Genomic DNA, 19,730 nt, shown 5'->3' on the forward strand with positions numbered 1-19,730 from the left:
AGAGTTAAATTATGAAAGGAAATCAACAAAGAAGGATTTATGACTTTGATACCCATATTCTCGGATAAAATGAACTTCTTAAGGCATTCTTAAAGTACATATGATGGTACTTTATTCTAACAATTATAATTATTTTGCAAACATACTGAAACAAACTGAAAAAAATCATCTAACATAATCATCATTTGGCCAAGGAAGAATGATTTCATTGACTTGGACAATCATTTGTTTGAAAAAAAAACCGATTTTTAAAAAATGCCATTAATTCTACACCTTCTGAATTTGCTTCAATAAAAGGAATTGCTGAGAAAATTTTCAAAAGTCAATTGCACAGTTTCTCATCAGACATTAATCCCTAGTTTTTTGAAACACTACAAATTCATAATCACAAAAATTCAGCCTTTTTATGAATATTTGAAGGCAAAGCTGAGCTACATGAACAAACTGAACTACTTTGGGGAGGGAGCTTTCTATCATTAGTGAACAGTCCCGAAGTAAAATAGTACATTACAACATTTTTATTACAATCAAGAGTTACGACTATCGATACCAAAGGTCAAGCAATTGCTTTGAGGTATTAGGAGTTGCCAAAACTGACCCAAAGAACCAAATGAATTATAAATAGTTGATTTGTAATTTTTTCTTAAAAAAATACTTTATTAAAAAAATGTATCCAACTAAACAATGAGATTATATTTTGGCTGCAGTCAAAAAGAGAATTATGTCAATACATACACACATTTACTTATATAAAAAAATGAGCATTAAATAAAACAGGATGAGAATCGCATCGACGAATGTTTTCCTCTCAGGAAAATGGGGTCCAATCCTTAAACCGATCACCTGAAAGAGAATTTACATAAACAGATTAATATGAGTAAAAAATTTCAATAGGACCTAGAAAATTTCCATTGTATCAAATACAGAATCCTTTTCATATTAATATTTCATGGCAATACAATTCATGCAATAATTAAAATCCAGGGAATAAGATTTCAACTAGTTTTACCAATATCCTCGTTAGTTATATGCTTACTTGTAAGCCACATTATACAGTATGGCTCATTTCAGAGATTTTCCACTCAAAACTACTATTATTTCATCATTTAATATACGAGGTCTGTTCAAAAAGTATCACGACTTTTGTGTTTTTTCAAAATTTATTTATTAATTCATGAATATCTATTTTGTCCCCTTTTAAGTAATCCCCATTAGATATTATACACTTGTGCCAACGTTTTTTCCAATCCTCGAAGCACTTCAAAAAATCATTTTATTTTCTCTTGTTCAGCCCCTCCTTCGATGCAGTCTTCATCTCATCAATTGCAGCGTAGTGTCATCCTTTCATGGGCCTCTTCAGTTTAGGGAACAAGAAAAAGACACTAGGGGCCAGATCTGGAGAATACGGTGGCTGCAGTCATCGTCGGTGTGTTATTTTTGGCCAAAAATTCGTGCACTAGTAACAATGTGTGAGCTCAGGCATTTTCATGGTGGAAAAGCCAATATTTGTTATTCCACAAATTCGGGCATTGTGGCGGATTGCTTCATGCAAATTGCACATAACTTGCTGGTAACATTCCTTATTTACCATTCTACCCTGTGGCAAGAACTCATGATGCACCATGCCCCTGCAATCGAAGAAAACTGTAAGCAAAACTTTCACATTCAACCGAACTTGGCATGCTTTTTTTCGGTCTTGGCTCATGCCGCAGCTTCCATAGGGATGATCGAGCTTCAGTTTCCTCATCATAACCATAAACCCATGAGTCGTCACCAGTTATGAGCAAATTTGAGTCGCGGACATAGTCCAACACCTCATTAGCAATGTTAATGCATTGCTGTTTTCGGTCGAATTTGAGCAATTTTGGAACGAATTGTGCGGCGACCCGGGTCATACCCAAATGATTGGTAAAAATCAATATTTGGTATAATCGGCACAAGCCAAACAATATATTCAGGTCCTCAGCAACTTTTCTAATGGTGATTCGACAATTGGCCAATACTATTTTCTTCACTTCATCAATGTTTTCATCTGTTGTTGATGTGCGCGGGCATCCGGCATGCTCTTCGTCGTTCACATCTTCTTGGCCATCTGAGAACATTTTGCACGGCCGATAAACGTTGCTTCGGTCCAAGTTAGCTTCTCCACATGCCACAGTCAACATTCAGAATGCATCCGCGCACTTAATTTTGTTTTTCACACAAAATTTGATACATATTCTTTGATCCATTTTTTGGAACAGGCAAAAATCAAAGACAAGCTTAAACACATCCAAGCAAAACAGCTGTAAAAAATTAACTGAACATTCAAAATGGCCAAAATTTTTGGCATAAGTGAGAGGCATAAGTACCAAAATAGCACAACAAAAAACTTGAAAATCAAATATACTTAACCTGCAGACATTCGAAATACTTTTTGAACAGTTTGATACTTGGACAACATTTTAATACTTTAATATTTCATGGTTCATAATGCCAATATAAAAACTGGAATTGATTTCATATTGGCAATATTGTATTTGATAATTGAGTCAATATACCACAGAACAAAAAGGATTATATATTTTGTTGTCTCAGGCATACCTTATGGCATTTGTGTAGCATATTGAAATGAAATAATTGACTTTGTTATTCCACACATTTTATTTAAAAAACACGCTCCAGGTTTCGACATTGAACGTCATCATCAGGTTGTCCTCAGAGAAGCAAACTTGGTATATATATATACCTTCTGAACAAGGGAGGGGGGGTTGGTCAGAGAGGGAGGGTGGTAGGGTAAAAAGGTTACAATGTAGCTGGGAAAAAATGAGAATTAAATCTTTCGGTTGTACAGATTTAATTCCCTTTTTTCCCAGCTACATTTAACCTTTTTACCCCACCAATCTCCCTCTCTGACAAACCCCCCCTCCCTTGATCAGAAAGTATATATACCAAGTTGGCTTCTATGAGGACCACCTGATGATGACGTCCAACTGCGAAACCTGGATCATGTCATTTAAATAAAGTGTGAGGAATTACAAAGTCAATTATTTCATTTCAATATGCTACAAATATTCCATAAAGTTATGCATGAGACAACAAAATATATAAAAATATATAATCTACGATTTTGGATATCTTTGTGCTCCTTGAAATACAAAATTTATTAGTAATATGCCATGTATTTCAAGCTGGGGTTTTAACAACAAATTTCTGGTATTTAAATATGTAACCCTAGAACTGTTTAACTGGTGTACCTTTATATTTGAGGCATAATATTTACAATTTATAGTAGTACCCCTAATGAAACACTACTTTGCATTTTGCTGTCAGGATTAAATTACCAAAGGCATTGAATGCAGTTTTTATTTTCTATTTTTCCTTGAGCAATTTTTATCAATTCAATTCCAGACATAGAAGCCTATCCTCACTGTTAAGTTTTTTATAGTTTTTGATAAAATATAATTGATTTTCAAGAAAAGATTTTGGTAATTTTTCACCAGAGCCAAGAATGCATTTGCTGAATTCTGTTCTGATGCCCCATTATTCGCCGAGTATTTTGTCGTACTTATTAAAAAAATGAAGTACTGTGCTGCTGCAGTAATGCTGCCAATTGTTTTCAAGTGGCCATATTCCAGGAATTTATGCCATGTATAAAATCATTTTTATTTTTTCTTAGTTTGAAAGTATCATATCAATGAGAAGGTACTTTGTTTGAAAATTATTCATGATACATAGGTTATTAAATTGCCAATGCAGTTAAATAGAACCCACACATTAATGTGTAAACAGTTACAAATGCAATGGAATCCTGGTATAATGACTAGGGTGGATTACAAAAATATCAGGTTATTGGGTCATGTCTCAGATTCAGTATATTGCCCAATGATTCGATATGATTTTGCACTATTTAATCAGTTATGTCGGTGCCTGCCTATTGCACTGCAGCTTCAAGTACCTACTTGCTGAAGAAAAATTCCTCCCCCCTCAATACATCTCTCAAGCATGCAAAGCTCCTTGTTTTATTGTAAAACATTAGACCTCATTTTAACTGACAGCTGCTTGTTTCCTAAAATAAGTTCAAAATGCATTCAAATGTCATTAGTTCAATTTACCCTAAAGGTTTCATGATACTGAATTCATAACTAAGAACCATTTTTTCAGAAACAAATAGGTCATAAATCATACTTAACACTGAAAGCAACATGTTTCTTAATGATATCAAGTCTTACATTATATCTTTTAGTAAACTGTTTTGCGTTAAACATGGAAACAAAATTATGCAGCTTCAAGACTTCTGAAGCATCTGGCAACAGAAAAATTAGTAAGGAGATAGCACTGTAGGTGGACTTGTACCTAGTCCTTCCTGTATGCATCCAAATTTTAGAAATCAAATTTTAAAAGATTTAGGTCCAAGGTGTTTCACATCATTGCCAGAAAATGTATTGAGGGGGGAGGAATTTTTCTTCAGCAAGTAGGTACTTGAAGCTGCAGTGCAATAGGCAGGCACCGACATAACTGATTAAATAGTGCAAAATCATATCGAATCATTGGGCAATATACTGAATCTGAGACATGACCCAATAACCTGATATTTTTGTAATCCACCCTAGTCATTATACCAGGATTCCATTGCATTTGTAACTGTTTACACATTAATGTGTGGGTTCTATTTAACTGCATTGGCAATTTAATAACCTATGTATCATGAATAATTTTCAAACAAAGTACCTTCTCATTGATATGATACTTTCAAACTAAGAAAAAATAAAAATGATTTTATACATGGCATAAATTCCTGGAATATGGCCACTTGAAAACAATTGGCAGCATTACTGCAGCAGCACAGTACTTCATTTTTTTAATAAGTACGACAAAATACTCGGCGAATAATGGGGCATCAGAACAGAATTCAGCAAATGCATTCTTGGCTCTGGTGAAAAATTACCAAAATCTTTTCTTGAAAATCAATTATATTTTATCAAAAACTATAAAAAACTTAACAGTGAGGATAGGCTTCTATGTCTGGAATTGAATTGATAAAAATTGCTCAAGGAAAAATAGAAAATAAAAACTGCATTCAATGCCTTTGGTAATTTAATCCTGACAGCAAAATGCAAAGTAGTGTTTCATTAGGGGTACTACTATAAATTGTAAATATTATGCCTCAAATATAAAGGTACACCAGTTAAACAGTTCTAGGGTTACATATTTAAATACCAGAAATTTGTAAGTAAAACCCCAGCTTGAAATACGCATATTATTAATATGTTTTGCATTTCAAGGAGCAGAAAGATATCCAAAACTAAAATTAATCTACCAAAACCTTATAAATACTATTAATGCCATTTACATAGCATCTTACCAAATTTTTTCCTTTTCTTTGTGATCATCTTATAATTTTTCAAGAAGAAAAGTGCATCCTTCTTCAGCTCTTCACAGAATTGATGAGCTCGTTGTTCAAAAATGCCATCTATAATTGGAAATAAAATTTTATGCTATTCATATGAAATTGAAATCTAAAATTTATTTAAAAATAGAGGAATGAAACATTTTTGCACAAGTAAAATCTTAAAAAAAGTAAGCTACATGGAACTGATAACTGAACAACTGTCTATATTTTAGATTCAAAGTTCTTTTATTCATACCTACTGTAAATGTGATTTTACAAAATATGCCATGATGACTTTTTACAAATTATTTTTTTCAATTCTGCAAGGGACAGTCTTGTATATATATGAAATTGGGATTTTTTAAATATTTACTTCCTCCAAATCCTGTTATAGCCATTAAGTCTAGAATTTAATGTCAAATAATTATTTTTACATCATTATTCTCTATTGTCCATGTATGTGTCCATGATGTTCATTTGTGAATGCATTATATTTGTTGTGTAATAAGTTCGCGCAATGATATTTTGATGAAATAATTTGGAATGGTGAAATATAAACTCTGATTAAAAAATCATGATTAATACCAAAGTTATTTGAAACCATTAATCATTCTCATCCTAGTGCGGACACTGAGTGAATAGTAAGCAGTTTTTTAGGATAGGGAATCAGCAACGATCAATATTATTACGCAATCCAACTCTTTTATAATTGACATTGTGTCATTCCCATTTTTGTGCTATTGGAATTAACATTTTCCAACTATTTACAACGCTTTAAATTCATCTGGCTTTTGTAGGGCATAAATATTTAGTTTTAAAATTCTGCTTTTTTTATGGCATTAGCCAATTAGATTAGGGATTTAGGATGTGAAATTGGGAATGCTGACTAAAAAATTGCCAAAACTTCCTACTTATATTACTAAATGTATCACTAGGAAAATAAATATCAATTTGCTAGGGCAAAGATTCAAAGACTATCAGCATAAGTCATGTTTTACACAATTTTTGGATAGCAGTCCAACAAATTTAACATCACTTTACACAACAATCCAAAATCAAAACAATCCTAAACTATTTTCTTCTTGCATTATGAATAATAACATATCATAACTTAGCAAAAATAATTGTGTATTTTAGTCTATAAAATTTATGATCATTTAACAAGTATATTATTAAAAGAAAAAATATGTACCTCCAATCTCAGGACATCCTTCCAGACGTGCATCAATGAATGCAGAAAACATTGATGTTTCTGTGAACCACTCAAGAAACATTTGCACACTATCAAAAGGCATAGCTTTGATGAATGATTCTCTCTGCAAAAAAATGAGTGCAGTTAGAAAAAAATTTCATATGTTTGGAAACAATGACTAAGTTTTAAATCTAATATTATTTATGTCATACAGGGTTCGTCCGGAAAATAAGTGTACTGAGCTCAGGAAAAAAAATTTATTACACTTTTACATATCTTAAGCTAATATTCCTCAAAATAGGACCCTTGTGAGTCGATACACTTGTTCCAGCGGCGTTCCCATTCCTGGACACTCCCGCGAAGGCATCATCGGGAACCTCTCGAAGACTCGTCATCGACCTCTTCTCTGCCCTCCACGAACATCTTGTGCCACCGAAAGATCATGTTTCTGGACATGGCTGACTCCCCGTAAGCCTGGTTAATCATACCGACAGTTTCGGTAGACGATTTCCCAAGCTTTACCGCAAATTTGATGGAATAACGCTGCTCCAAAAACTTCGGCATCGCGTTCCATGACGTGGGTCGAGCGTGGAGGTTCGCGTTAACAGAGCTCCTCACTACACCACAGCTCAGAGCCGACTGCCTTTTTCAGCGTCGCTTGCCAACATACTCCCCTCCAATCACAGCCCGTCAGAGCGGTGCTGGGCGCGCCGCTCCAGGCACGCCCAGCCCAGGAGTCAGTACACTTATTTTCCGGACGAACCCTGTATTACTAGAAGTTCCCATCAACACAAATTATGCTCTGAGCAATTCTTTACAAGTTTTAGAATAGTACTAAAATTAATATGATGCTAGTTGAAAATATTATAAATTTAAGGAAAAAGTTATGAGAATAAAATTTGAAACATACATTTGCACAACAAATGAAGTAAAAATTTAAGATCCAAAAAAATATGTATTACTGTTATAATTACAATACTTTATTCATTTTGATAAATGATACCCATATTAAAATCCACCAATATAAATATCACTCAACATATAGACATAAATTCTTAAATGCGATGAAGATTGTCACAAAAAATTCAATGAGTAAAATGGGTTTTCAAGTATTCAAGTATATGCTCTTTTCTTGAAATTTGGGATACATACAGATTTCAACTTAGTTGGAAGCCAGTTGTACAATTAAAAGTCAAATCAAAAACAATCTTTACAAAATATTAATTACTTTTATCAAAATCATTAGTCACAACACCACACTCAAAGAAAGTTAGTTTGGTTGCCATTGAAATAAGAGACTTCACCTACACCTAGAGATAAACTGAAAAAGAGCATGATTATTTTTTGTCACAAACTATAGTTCTCCTCATTTACTTATTTATGATCAATGAAAATAACTAATACATTAAGCAGTTAAGATCCATAAAATATGTAAAAGTAAATAATTTTCTCCTTCCTTCTTGGAATATAAACAATAAGTCATGATTTCATTATATATCACAACATTGATATAACAGAATTAAAAGGAACAACTTCATGAAAATGCGCTTTACTCACTAAATACTGCCTCGTTCACTCATCAACCAATCTTAGGCAAATTATGCATGTAGATCAATTAAAATAGGAGGATTATAGAAATCATTATAATATATATGGACTCTTAAAATGTTTACTTTTGTATTGAAAAATTCATTTATCAACATTTCTTGGAGAAATATAGGGAATTATTATTTTAATTATCATTGAAAAGTAATTAGGAAATCCTAATCTCATTTTATTTCAAATGATTCTTATAAAATTTTCTTTCATCCACAGGAAAAAATTTTTTTCATTCATTAATTTTTCTTAAAGTTCATTTTTGTGCAGTTTTCACAAAATAGCAGCCAGATATAATATTGAATGTAATATTTAAAAAAATGATTCCTATAAAAATATTCCCTTGAAAAGTATACCTATATAGATTTACTTCTCAAGGAACAGGCTTAATTTTCAGAGGGTTCAAAATGTCCATAAAAAGCAGCAACATGCAAAATAATTCAAGCCAATTACCTGGAAAACTTGGCGACCATCTTGTTGGACAGCAATGTGATTGGGATAATGGCCTACAACCATCAAAAACATTCGTAAAAAGGCTTCTGATACAAGGACATTTCGCACAGGAGAAGCTCCATCTGGAGCTGGATTATTTTTGCTGCAATTTTGTAGAGGAGAGGGAGTTATTCCCAACGCCAAACGCAAAGCTGCCCGCAGGGCTCTTTTGATTCGTGGTGGCAAAATACTCCCTTCATCCCCAACTCTTTTAATATAACTTGAGGTATCCAAATCTACCATGATGCCCTAAAATGACAAAATGAAAAGTAAGCTGTTTAAAGCTCATTATGAATATGAACTACAACTTAGGACAGAACATACATATTCAATACTCATGCATATATATTGATTTCCATAGCATGACGTCATTTATAATGTTGACTTTTGATTACCATTAGGTTGAAAACATTTATATCTTGGATTTTATCCAAAATATTTACAAAAAACAACTGTTTCACTGGCATTCCAGGGGCAATATCAGAAGGTATAATTTTTATTCCCATGCTTTGCGCAAGTGTTTAAATCCAGGAAAACAAATAAACAGAAAATATTTTATATCATTTAGTAGTAGTGCTAGCAGAGGACTCAAGTGAAGACTAGACTATAATAGATTTGTTACAGGGCAATGGTGAGAAAATTTATGCTGAACCTCCCTTCATTGACATATATGTGGCTCTTAAGTACCTTAGGAACTGTTTTGTCATCTCACATAGCTTCGAACTTCTGATCCAATAGCCCATTTTATTTTTTTTAAATACAATACTTACAAATTGCAAGAAATAAAGAAATACTTGCCTCATCAAAGTTAATGGTTGGCACTTGCCCATTACTTCCTTTAAGGACACCAATAATGTAAGGAGTTGGGGCACTGCATATTTCCAGCATTGGAGCAGGCAGTATAGGTATAAATGTATGCTGCCAGGAGAATGGATAAAGTGCAGATTGCAAGGCTTCAATACATGATGAGAGCTTACTGCAAAACAAAATTAATTCAAACCTGATGATTGTGAGGAGACAAATTGTAATAGTAAAAACAATAAATATTTTATGCATTAATGTGAAGTTGTAAACACCATAAGAAATGACACTGTATGCATGCATACTTAATATAAAAAAATCAAATCACATTTACAATCCTAAGGATGAGAGAAGAGTTCACCCAATACCAGCCCAACGGCAAGTGAAATTCACTTATCTATATATATTTCATTCAACTCACACATTGAGCTTCACTAAAATCAAGTATATAGTACCTCTAGACAAGCAGATTTGAATAGTTTACTTGGGCTGGCCCACAAAATTAGCAATTTAGTAATATATTTTTTCATTCATAAAGTGGGACTACATTCTTACCTCCCATTGTACAAATTACAGAAAGTCAGCTTTTTTTTAAATAAGGCCCAGCAATTAAGGGAGATTTACAGCTCTCATTTATAAGTACAGAAATGTAAAACTTACCTTAATGAAGAACTGGTTAAAATCACCTTCCTTTCCAATAAAAGTGATGCAAATACGTCCAGAAATACGGCCACTTCTAGACAGCAGAAAAGTTCCATTACATCTCTTTCCTCCAGACGAGTATCATATGGCCTCCTTAGTGATGCTAAAAATGAAGATGGCGAGGAATACGATGACGGACATGGACATGGAATTTGGCCAGGCCCAGGCAGTTTACAAGAGTACAGTTCTTGCAAGAAAGCTGTATTCTGTACCTCTGGCTCACCATGACGTGACTCTAACTCAGCTAAGACCTTAAAAATGAATGAAATTGATAAAATTGGTTTAAATAAATAATATATTCTACAAAAAATTGAAGAAATACATATACACATTCTTCAGAGCAGTGAGCATAATGAACTAGAATCAACAAACATAACCAGAAAACTAAGTCAATGTAATTATACATCTGAATTCTACATTTCTGAACTTCAATAAATTACTTTCCTGCCTCTATTATTGAATAAAGCATTTCATGAGCTCATTGAATTAAAATAGTGTGGGGGCCAGAGAGTTAAAATTATGTGAAATTGCTTTACAACCTTGATAGTTGAATTATGTGTTTCATTAACTCATTAAGTTACCCATGTGAAAGGGCCCCGAGAGCTTAAATTACGTGAAATTCTGAGCAAGCCATATTTTCTAAATGGAATTCGTGCCCAGTAATAGGAAAAAATTTTTAATTTTTATCATTGTATGTTAATCAACTACAAAATGAAAATTTACAATACAAATTTTTAACAAATTCTATCTCCTTCTGTGGAAATTGCCTGATATAAAGTAGATATATACTTTAAGATAGCAACCATGTGAAACCCAATGTAAATTCATTGTGGTGAACGAATACATCAACGTTTATCTTAATGCCACCAGATATGCCCACTGGGTAGAGTTGATAACCTGACCATGCAATAGTGGCCGCAAAATTGACTAATTTTTCCAAAAGTAAACAGTCAAATAATGGTATCCAGTGGCAATATATACCTATCATCTTTGAAGCAGCAACAAAAAATTAAAATGTTATAATTCAGCTCAATTATCATTTCCTTATATTGATACCTAATTAAAGATGATTTTTCAATAATTACAAGTAGAATGAGGGAAAATATCATTCAATATTGCATAATCCTAAGTACCAAACAAACTATTAAGAATTGAAGTTAAATTACTATTAGTGAACTTTAAATGAAAATGAATGAGCTGGAAATTTTTCTTGAGTTGGGATTAGTGGGCATTAATACAGGTTTTAATACACGTGGACAATGGCCTACAACTAGAATTGCAACATGCAAAGCAAATCTTCCACATTGGAATGCAGCAAATTTTCATTTCAGCCATACTACAGGCTGTACCTGTATGTGACGATGATTTGACTAAATACCAATTATGTAATAAAATATTGTCATACCATTCCATTCGTAATGTAAATTAATAAAAAAAACTTCAATACACCTCATGAATCTAATTTCCATTATAAGCCACTGATCTATGTTCCAGGACCCCAAGTTTTCAACTTTTCTCCCTGGGAGAAAAGAGAAAACTTTTTTCCTACACAATTCTCCAATGCGAGTCTGTTATTGGTAGAGAAAACTCTTTCTGTCAACCTAAGGGGACAAATATATTAACTCAAAGAAGACTATGGAAGATAAGGAGTTCTTGCAGAAGTGTTTTGGTGAACCATAGAATGCAATTGTTTCTAATGGAAATTCTATAATAAACCTTTAAAAACAAACTAACAGACTGAACATGGGCATGACATCAAAACACTTCAGCCTTATGGCAAGCAATTTAGGGATTCTGCAATCCAAAAACTACATACTTCATAAATCTAATACCATTCAGCAAAAGCATGAGTTTCTAGGTATCATCTAAATACTCAAAATAAATCTCCTACTCAGGTCTCAAAATTTCAAAATGAACTGAACAAATCATTGTCACGATATGCTAATTCTCCTTGAGGGAAAACTTTTTCCTTTCTTGGTAAGAATAAATAAAAGAATTGGTGCAAATTTCTCAACACACTGTTTGATGTCAAGGCAATATTGTACATTTTCTCTTAACTCCTGTTCTCCAGAAAGATCTCTGGAAAGAAAATGGTGGACACAGGAGGCACAGTGTTATGCAAAATGAAAGGAACACGGAACAAGAAATTTTAGATCATTACTACATAAGTAAGCTACTTCAAAAATTAATGTTGCAAGGTCAAAGTATTGAAAATATTTAACCCACAACAAATTAAATATCAAAGAGGAATACTTATTAAATGCATAACAAGAAAATTAGCATAATAGATTTGAAACTCTTCCATGCCTATGTTTCAAAAGATTCCCATAAGCAAATTAAACATTTCTAAAATTGAAGTAATACAGTGGCAGCTCATTGCCACAGTCCCTTGTTTCTAAATCTAAAGAGTTGCATACCTTCAAATAGAAGCCATTGGCTCGATATGGACTAATGAGGCAGTAGTTGAGAGGAAGGCACATACTCCCTCCTTCAGGCAACACACGTCGGCAATAACCAAATCTGCGGTTGCCATTGGCTCCTGTGATGACCAAAGAATATGTGCAACCCTTGCCCACTGTTTTCACGGCCTCATCACCTGCTTTAAGATCCTTTTTCTTTGAATCTGCAATGACCCAATTAGAACTTGATGTCTTATTGACCAGAGGCCAATTTGTTGCATCTGGGAAACAAAGGTGTTCAATCCATGGTGGAACCAATACCTGTAAAATATGAACATATTCATAGGGTGAATTACAAACATGTATAAATGAACAATTTTCACTAGAGTAAAAAGTCAAATTTCAACAGCAAAATATACTATTAAAAGCCAAATTAATGGAATTGTAATTATCAGTTAAAAGAAAATTACACAATTAAGTAGATGATGAACAAATGATCAACAGCCATGGATTCACAAATCTATTTGGAGTTCACTCTTAAAAAGCTTGCTTATTGATAATGACAAAATCTATGACAAAATTCACTAAGCAGCAACAAAGTTCACTGTCAGCACATTTTAAATAACAGTCAAATCTTTTCCGATGTGAGCCTCCCAAAACTGGATTTCAATTTGCATATTACTTAATATACAATGATCTACTCCTCAGGGGTTTTCATTAATTACCTAATTTTTTCTCTTCATTTTTAGATAGAAAATATTTCCCATATGAAATCAATGTATAGTCTTGCTTGAACTATACCAAATATATGTGAAAATGCAACCAGCATACATAGTCAAAGTAAAGTTCAGATACTTGAGCTATTTTTTCCGAGAGATTCAGAATTAAAGGATTCTCTCGAGGGAAAACAGTGATTGATGAAAAATACAGCAGAAACTGAAGCACTTAAAGAAAATTAAAATTGTCTCGAAAAATGGCTTCAGGTTTCTAGGATAATTTAAAAAAATACTATGATATGTATAACCCCTGAAGCAGAGGTTATGACTGGAAAGTCATGCATTCGTATGATTTGCTTCTAGACAATAAAACCCCATGATTTTTGGCCAAAAGATGCTTGATATTTTTTAATTTAATGATCATGATGGTTACTGTACATTTTCAGGAAAAAGCCTAATATAGCAAAAGTCAAAATTGTACTTTTTAGGTACAAATATCAACCATCAAAAATCAGATCAATATACCAAAATACCAGATCAATTTTAAGACAAGGAAACTAGAGTTAATTTTTTTAAATATAATAAAAATGAATACATGAAGTTTAATACAAAAATATACTAAGTTAATTGAATAAATAAAACAGTCAAAATAATTTGATTCCATTCAAATTAAAAAACAAGTTTTTAGGAAGCATGCATATAGAGCAGAATCATTTTTGGACATACGCACATTTACTGCCCCAGAAAAGTTGTCTTGTGACAGATGATAATGCAAATTAGGTCTTTACTGATCTGAATAGGCAAGAAATTTCTCACATTATACCCTTCACTTAGGCGGAAATCCCAACCTATCAATAACACTGAACTCAAAATTATTTATCACGAGTACAATCCTTTTCAGGACTAATTTTATAAATATAGAAAGGCTATGAAGGATCTCAGGTTTTCCCGGCGTATGGTATTCAAGAAGTGATTCTGCCATCGTCTTCAGGGTGAAGATGATGGCAGAGTCAGCCTTCGAAACGTCGGTGTACTACAACCTGACCCGATGGGAAACCCGAGAGAACTTCTTGAATAGAAAGGCTATGTTTGAGGAAATATAATGAAAACACTTTTTCATGCTTTTAATATGGATCCTAGTGCTACCATTAGTTAAAGCACTCCTTCAATATGAAACAGTGAAATTTTTGCTTTTGTAAAATAAAGACCCAATGTTGGCCAAGTCTTAAATGTATAAAGCAATACATATATTGGCACCATGGAAATAAACACATGTTCAGAAGACATATAAGCACAAGGTGATATACATCTATTTTTTCCCAAATTCTTACGAAACCCAACTGCCTTAAGCATACAAATTAATGCAAGGGTCAATCAACTGGCACAAACAATAAAATTAGATACTTCAGGATGCATAAGCACTGCAAATTTTTCATAAAAGTAGCCTAGGGTCTTCTTTTTTTAATTCATCAAGGGTCAGTTCCTTTTACTACACTTGGTATGCCTTTGCAGGAATTAGAAACAAATTTTAACAGTCATAAATTAAACAGCATTCAAATTGTACTACAACAAAACTTCATAGGAAGAAGCAGCTTAAACCAAAATTTTACTAAAATTTGTTTACTATATGAGTACAATGACTGTTTTATGAAATATTACTTTTAAAGACTATCTAATCAATACATGTAATAAGTTCATCGTTAGAAAGTTTAATTACTTGGCACAGCAAAATAAAAACCATTCAATAACTCAAATAGCTCCTAGTGATGAAGAACGGTATCAAATATTTACAAATGCTAAATATTCTCCTAAGCAAAACACACCTAAACTTCTTGTTCCAACTTCTCCAAATATTGAAAATTAAATTATTCAAAAACTTGAGATCTAAAATAACTGCGTAAGCATGAATGATACGCCCCCATTACTCAAAATAGCACATATGAATTTAACTACATTTCAGTTAATTTTCAGCATACAACACTAACAATGCAAATGCAAACTCTAAAAAGACATACAAATACTTACAAGATGGCACAAACACACCAAAGCACTATTTTAACCAGGGAGCAATAACTGATACACATGAAGATGCATAACTAATCGATGCCTACGGCTATTGTTAGTACAATTCAAAAGGAAAAAGGGTATAGATAAACAAAATAAAATTTAAGGGAATTTCTAATCCATATAAAAATTTTACAGGCAGCAGAGTTATATCTATTAAACAACAACTTACATTATAGTATGGCCACCAATATTTCCTCTTAGCCTGCTAATTTTATACATGAATATTTAAATCCATTCCCACTTTATCATCAGGTAGAATTTTATTAGAAACAATCAGTTTAAGTTCCAATATAACTAAAACATTTAGTCAAAACTTCTGTATTAAAGAAGTATCATTAAAATGCCACAATTTCAGAGTGTTAAAATCATTTGCCTTGACTGGTCAACTTTCTCTCAAGTAATAGTAGGTAAATTTTGTTTGGTTACTCTAGTGTCTGGAAAGATAAGAGGATCCAGATAGTATAGGAGAAAGGGGTACCACATTGATAGATTCAAATACAGAATTTTCTCTCATATTAACCCTGATTACAAAAAAACCAAGATTAAAATGTTTGCTTGAAAAACCTCTTGCCTACTGCTATTCCTTTGAAAAACAATGATTTCCCATTATTTCAAAATGAAACATGATGGCCTACTTTATGGAATGAATACTAAAGAAAGAGGGGAAAATTGTCATGTGCATACAAGACAGCTCACCACAGAGTATACATGTCTCATTCCTGCGATTTTAAACAATGATAACATCTTCCAGAAAAATTAGAAAATTTCAAGTTTCTCTGCCAGGGAGTTAAATCTCTCACTATGTTTTCTTTTGCTACTAGCTACTCTAGTTTTTGTTGAAACTGTAACAATGTCTACAAATGAACAACAATAGACACTTTTCTCCTCTAATCAGCAAGTTCATTGTCTTGTGATAAATTATTTCCAAGTACTTTGCTGCGAAACTTAGATATTTTAACTTCAATGTTCCTTCGCATTTGTCATTTATCCACTCTAAAACATTTTTGCCTGGGTCCTATGAAACAGATAACATAGTCTACATTTATCATCTATATCAATTTCTCTAAAAAAATTATATACCATTTATATTGCGTTTGCAAATAAACATCAACATTATCAGCTTCTACATTATTCTAACGACAATATAGAGAAATAAAGGTATATACTGTTCATAAACTGCATATGTACCAAAGCAGTACAAAACACAAGTAAATACAGACAGATACAACCATGATCTTGGAAAGTGTCAAGTGATAACATAACAGACAAACTACCACTGAGAGTCACAAGTACATAAGATATTAAGCTACAACATGTTCAAGTTACATACAAACATCTTCATGCAACAGCCTAAGAATTTAAAAAAATACACACCAAAAAAAAGTCAGTAGAGTGGCACCATTTTAGTTACAACACCTATAGTCCACTTTGGTGAGGAAGTAGGAAAAGTTTGGTTGGCAGGTGAAAAAAGGGATTTTTAGGAAGGCGAGGTGAAAAAAATGTGAAATTAGAGTGGGTCTGGGGGTAATGGACGATAAAAAATGAAAAAATAAAATATTTGGATGGATGGTAGTTATTAAAAAAATAAAAAAAGAGATTATGATCCCATGTAAAGGGACTGGTACAGAAGGTAGGGAGGTGGACTGAATGGAGAAAAAACAAAACATTTATTTCATTAGTTGATTTGTCAATAATCATTATCTTAATAACAGCATAGCATGGAGTGTAACCAATTTATCTCAAAAATAGAGATGTGCAAACATCAAATCTTTAGTTTGTTTAGATCAAACCAAAAATTGAAGCTAAAAGTCTTGAGTCAAGTTGTTACCCTAATTTGATGCCATACATGTAGGGTGCAGTGCTTATCTCCAGACAAATTTCAATTTGAATTTCCTGCCATATTGTAGTTCCACTGGAGGTTTCAATAGGCATTCTTGTAAGCTATAGGCATCTAAAAAACAGTCATAACCTCAAAATGGCTGAAATGTTACATACAAGTGCGGGTACAATCGAAGAGCTGCTATTATCAAAAGTGTTTGCACTGGGTGTTCGCCCAGTGAAATAGTTCGACTCTTCTAGTATCCCAGATCAACTTTTTACAATATTGTGGCTAAGTATAATGCTTCGCAGAAGTTTGGGGAAGGTTTCGCTAACCTGGTGAGGAAATCTCATTTAAGGAACTGCTCAGGTGCTGATTTCAGAGGAATTTTGCATTTTTTTGCAAATTTGCAAATTTTGAAGAATGTCGTGAAACCGTAGATGGTAACTGTGGCCTCAGGGAGACAATATGAGTTTCAACAGGATGGCACACCAGCTCATACGAGTCATTTAGTCCAAAACTGGCTCTCATAAAACATTGACATATTCTGGCCAAAGGAGTTCTGGCCCCCGAATAACCTGGACTTGAACCCCCTTGACTATTATGTTTGAAGCATAGTCGAAAGAGTTACCAATAAGACGAGGCACCCTAATGTCACATCTCTACCCACAACTATCGTAGCATCATTCACAAATATGGACAGTGCTGTTTTAAAGAGTTCATGTGATCGATTCAGGACAAGTTTGGAGGCGGTCATTGCAGCTGAAGGGGGTTATATTGAGTAATGTTACTCTTGATAGATACCACTACTTGTGTGTCCTAGGGTTTTCATTTAAAATTTTTTTTTCATACATTTGCTTTTAAACATAAGTTTCAATTGTCCAGATTTAACTGCCGTAACCTGTATTTGTTTTTTTGGTTAGAATGAGATTCTAAAACCCTCAAAAGGGTACGAATTTTTCACAGCTAATAGAGAAGAACAGAAAACACAAACCACCAAATTAAATCCGATCGACGTTCAAGTTAGAAAATAGATACTGATTTCTAATAGTAATGGATTTCTTCAGGTTTAGCTGAATCAATGGTCATTTAATTGCTTGTCTACTTTTAACGTTAAAGAAAATATATTTGAAAATTTTCACATAAATTCAGAGTAATTAGGGTAACCATAGTTATGATGACATAAACTACATGCATACTATTCTGTGTTCATAAATAGTACAGGTACGTCGTACAGTTGTGGTAAGGATTCTGAATGACTATGTGGTTCAAAAAAACATGGCTGCTAACCTTTTAACTGTAAGGGAAATTAGGGGATAGGTTTCATGGGCCATTTTACTGATAAACAAATTGGCCTCACTTCACTTTTGCTTGAATTCAATAAGTCAATTAAGGCAGAAATGTTCCCTCAAAGTTTTCAATAGTGGGCTTACATGTGCAAGCCAAATTCCATGTAAAATCATGCAGATTCCCTTCATCAATACTGAATTTCTGGTAGGTAATAAGTACATTCACTTGCTTAGTGCCAGGAATTTCAGAAAAGAGTTAGTATTAAAAAAAAAGATGAAGAGTATAATATTTTGTCAATGCACAAAATGCATGCAAAATCAGTGCACAAAAGTGTATATATTAAAAAAAAGATGAGCATAATTTTTGGTCATAATTTATGGTGAGTTTTCCAAGGCTTCCCGGATTTGGAAGAACATATATAAGAACAATATTAACCTTTAGCAAATCCATTCATCAGGACTATTAGATTTCCTCTGCCAGATAAACTCTCTCTTCAATTAATTTTAAATACATGGGAAGGCCCAGAAGTATCTGGCCTGACCTAGAAATGGCAGTATTTGTTTGAAAAATATCACTGTATGAGAAAGTACGCATTCTATAAAGAATATATTTCAAGTTTGAAGACGCCACGTTATTTAGTATTTGTTTGGCAGCCATCAATAGTGAATGTTTTCAGTGAATTTGTGAAAATTCTGGGTGATCTGGGGATTCTATTCTGGGTGAGTCAGTTCCTTTGTTTACAACAGTAAAATATTGGGTGCAGAGTTTAAACGAGGCTGTACGAGCAGTCAAGATGAGCATTGTATTGGTCGACCAAATGAGGTGATGACTCCAGAAATGGTGAAGAAAATCCACAAATTGATACCGGATGATCGTCGGCTGAAAGTGATCTAGGGAGCTGGCAGACAGTAGGCATTTCAGAAAGTGCAGTACATCGCATAATAACTGAAAATTTGGACATGAGAAAGCTGTGTGAAGGATGGGTGCTGCATTTGCTCCTACTCGAGCAAAGCCAGTGTCGTGAAGATGTTTCAATTGAGTGGTTAGAAAAGTTTCACAGCAACAAAGCAGATTTCTGCGCCATTTCATGACCATGGATGGGTCCATTACTTCAGACCCGAGACAAAAGAACAATCAAAACAATGGATTCAAAAGGAGAACCGGCTCCGAAAAAGGTGAAAGACCATTTCATCTGCATGCAAGGTCAAGTCATCGGTTTTTTGGGATGCGCGTGGAATAATTTTAATTGACTATCTTGAAAAAGGAAAAACTATCAATGGTGAGT

General features: G+C 33.4%; 1 protein-coding gene across 1 annotated transcript in view; it reads right to left on the reverse strand.

Annotated features, from left to right (window-relative positions):
- Positions 1–677: 677 nt before the first annotated feature.
- The window catches only part of LOC139687875 (uncharacterized), a 62,426-nt gene continuing 43,373 nt past the window's right edge, over positions 678–19,730 (reverse strand). Inside the window, exons 4-10 of the mRNA XM_071585209.1 lie at positions 12,572–12,874; positions 10,113–10,405; positions 9,450–9,627; positions 8,613–8,900; positions 6,564–6,687; positions 5,345–5,452; positions 678–843 (exon numbers count right to left, since the gene is read on the reverse strand). Coding sequence (XP_071441310.1) covers positions 809–843; positions 5,345–5,452; positions 6,564–6,687; positions 8,613–8,900; positions 9,450–9,627; positions 10,113–10,405; positions 12,572–12,874 — 1,329 coding nt within the window. The 3' untranslated portion in view covers positions 678–808. The remainder of the gene's footprint in view (positions 844–5,344; positions 5,453–6,563; positions 6,688–8,612; positions 8,901–9,449; positions 9,628–10,112; positions 10,406–12,571; positions 12,875–19,730) is intronic.

This window comes from Hetaerina americana, unplaced genomic scaffold, assembly GCF_022747635.1.
Source record: "Hetaerina americana unplaced genomic scaffold, ioHetAmer1.1.p SCAF_2, whole genome shotgun sequence".
NCBI lineage: Eukaryota > Metazoa > Arthropoda > Insecta > Odonata > Calopterygidae > Hetaerina > Hetaerina americana.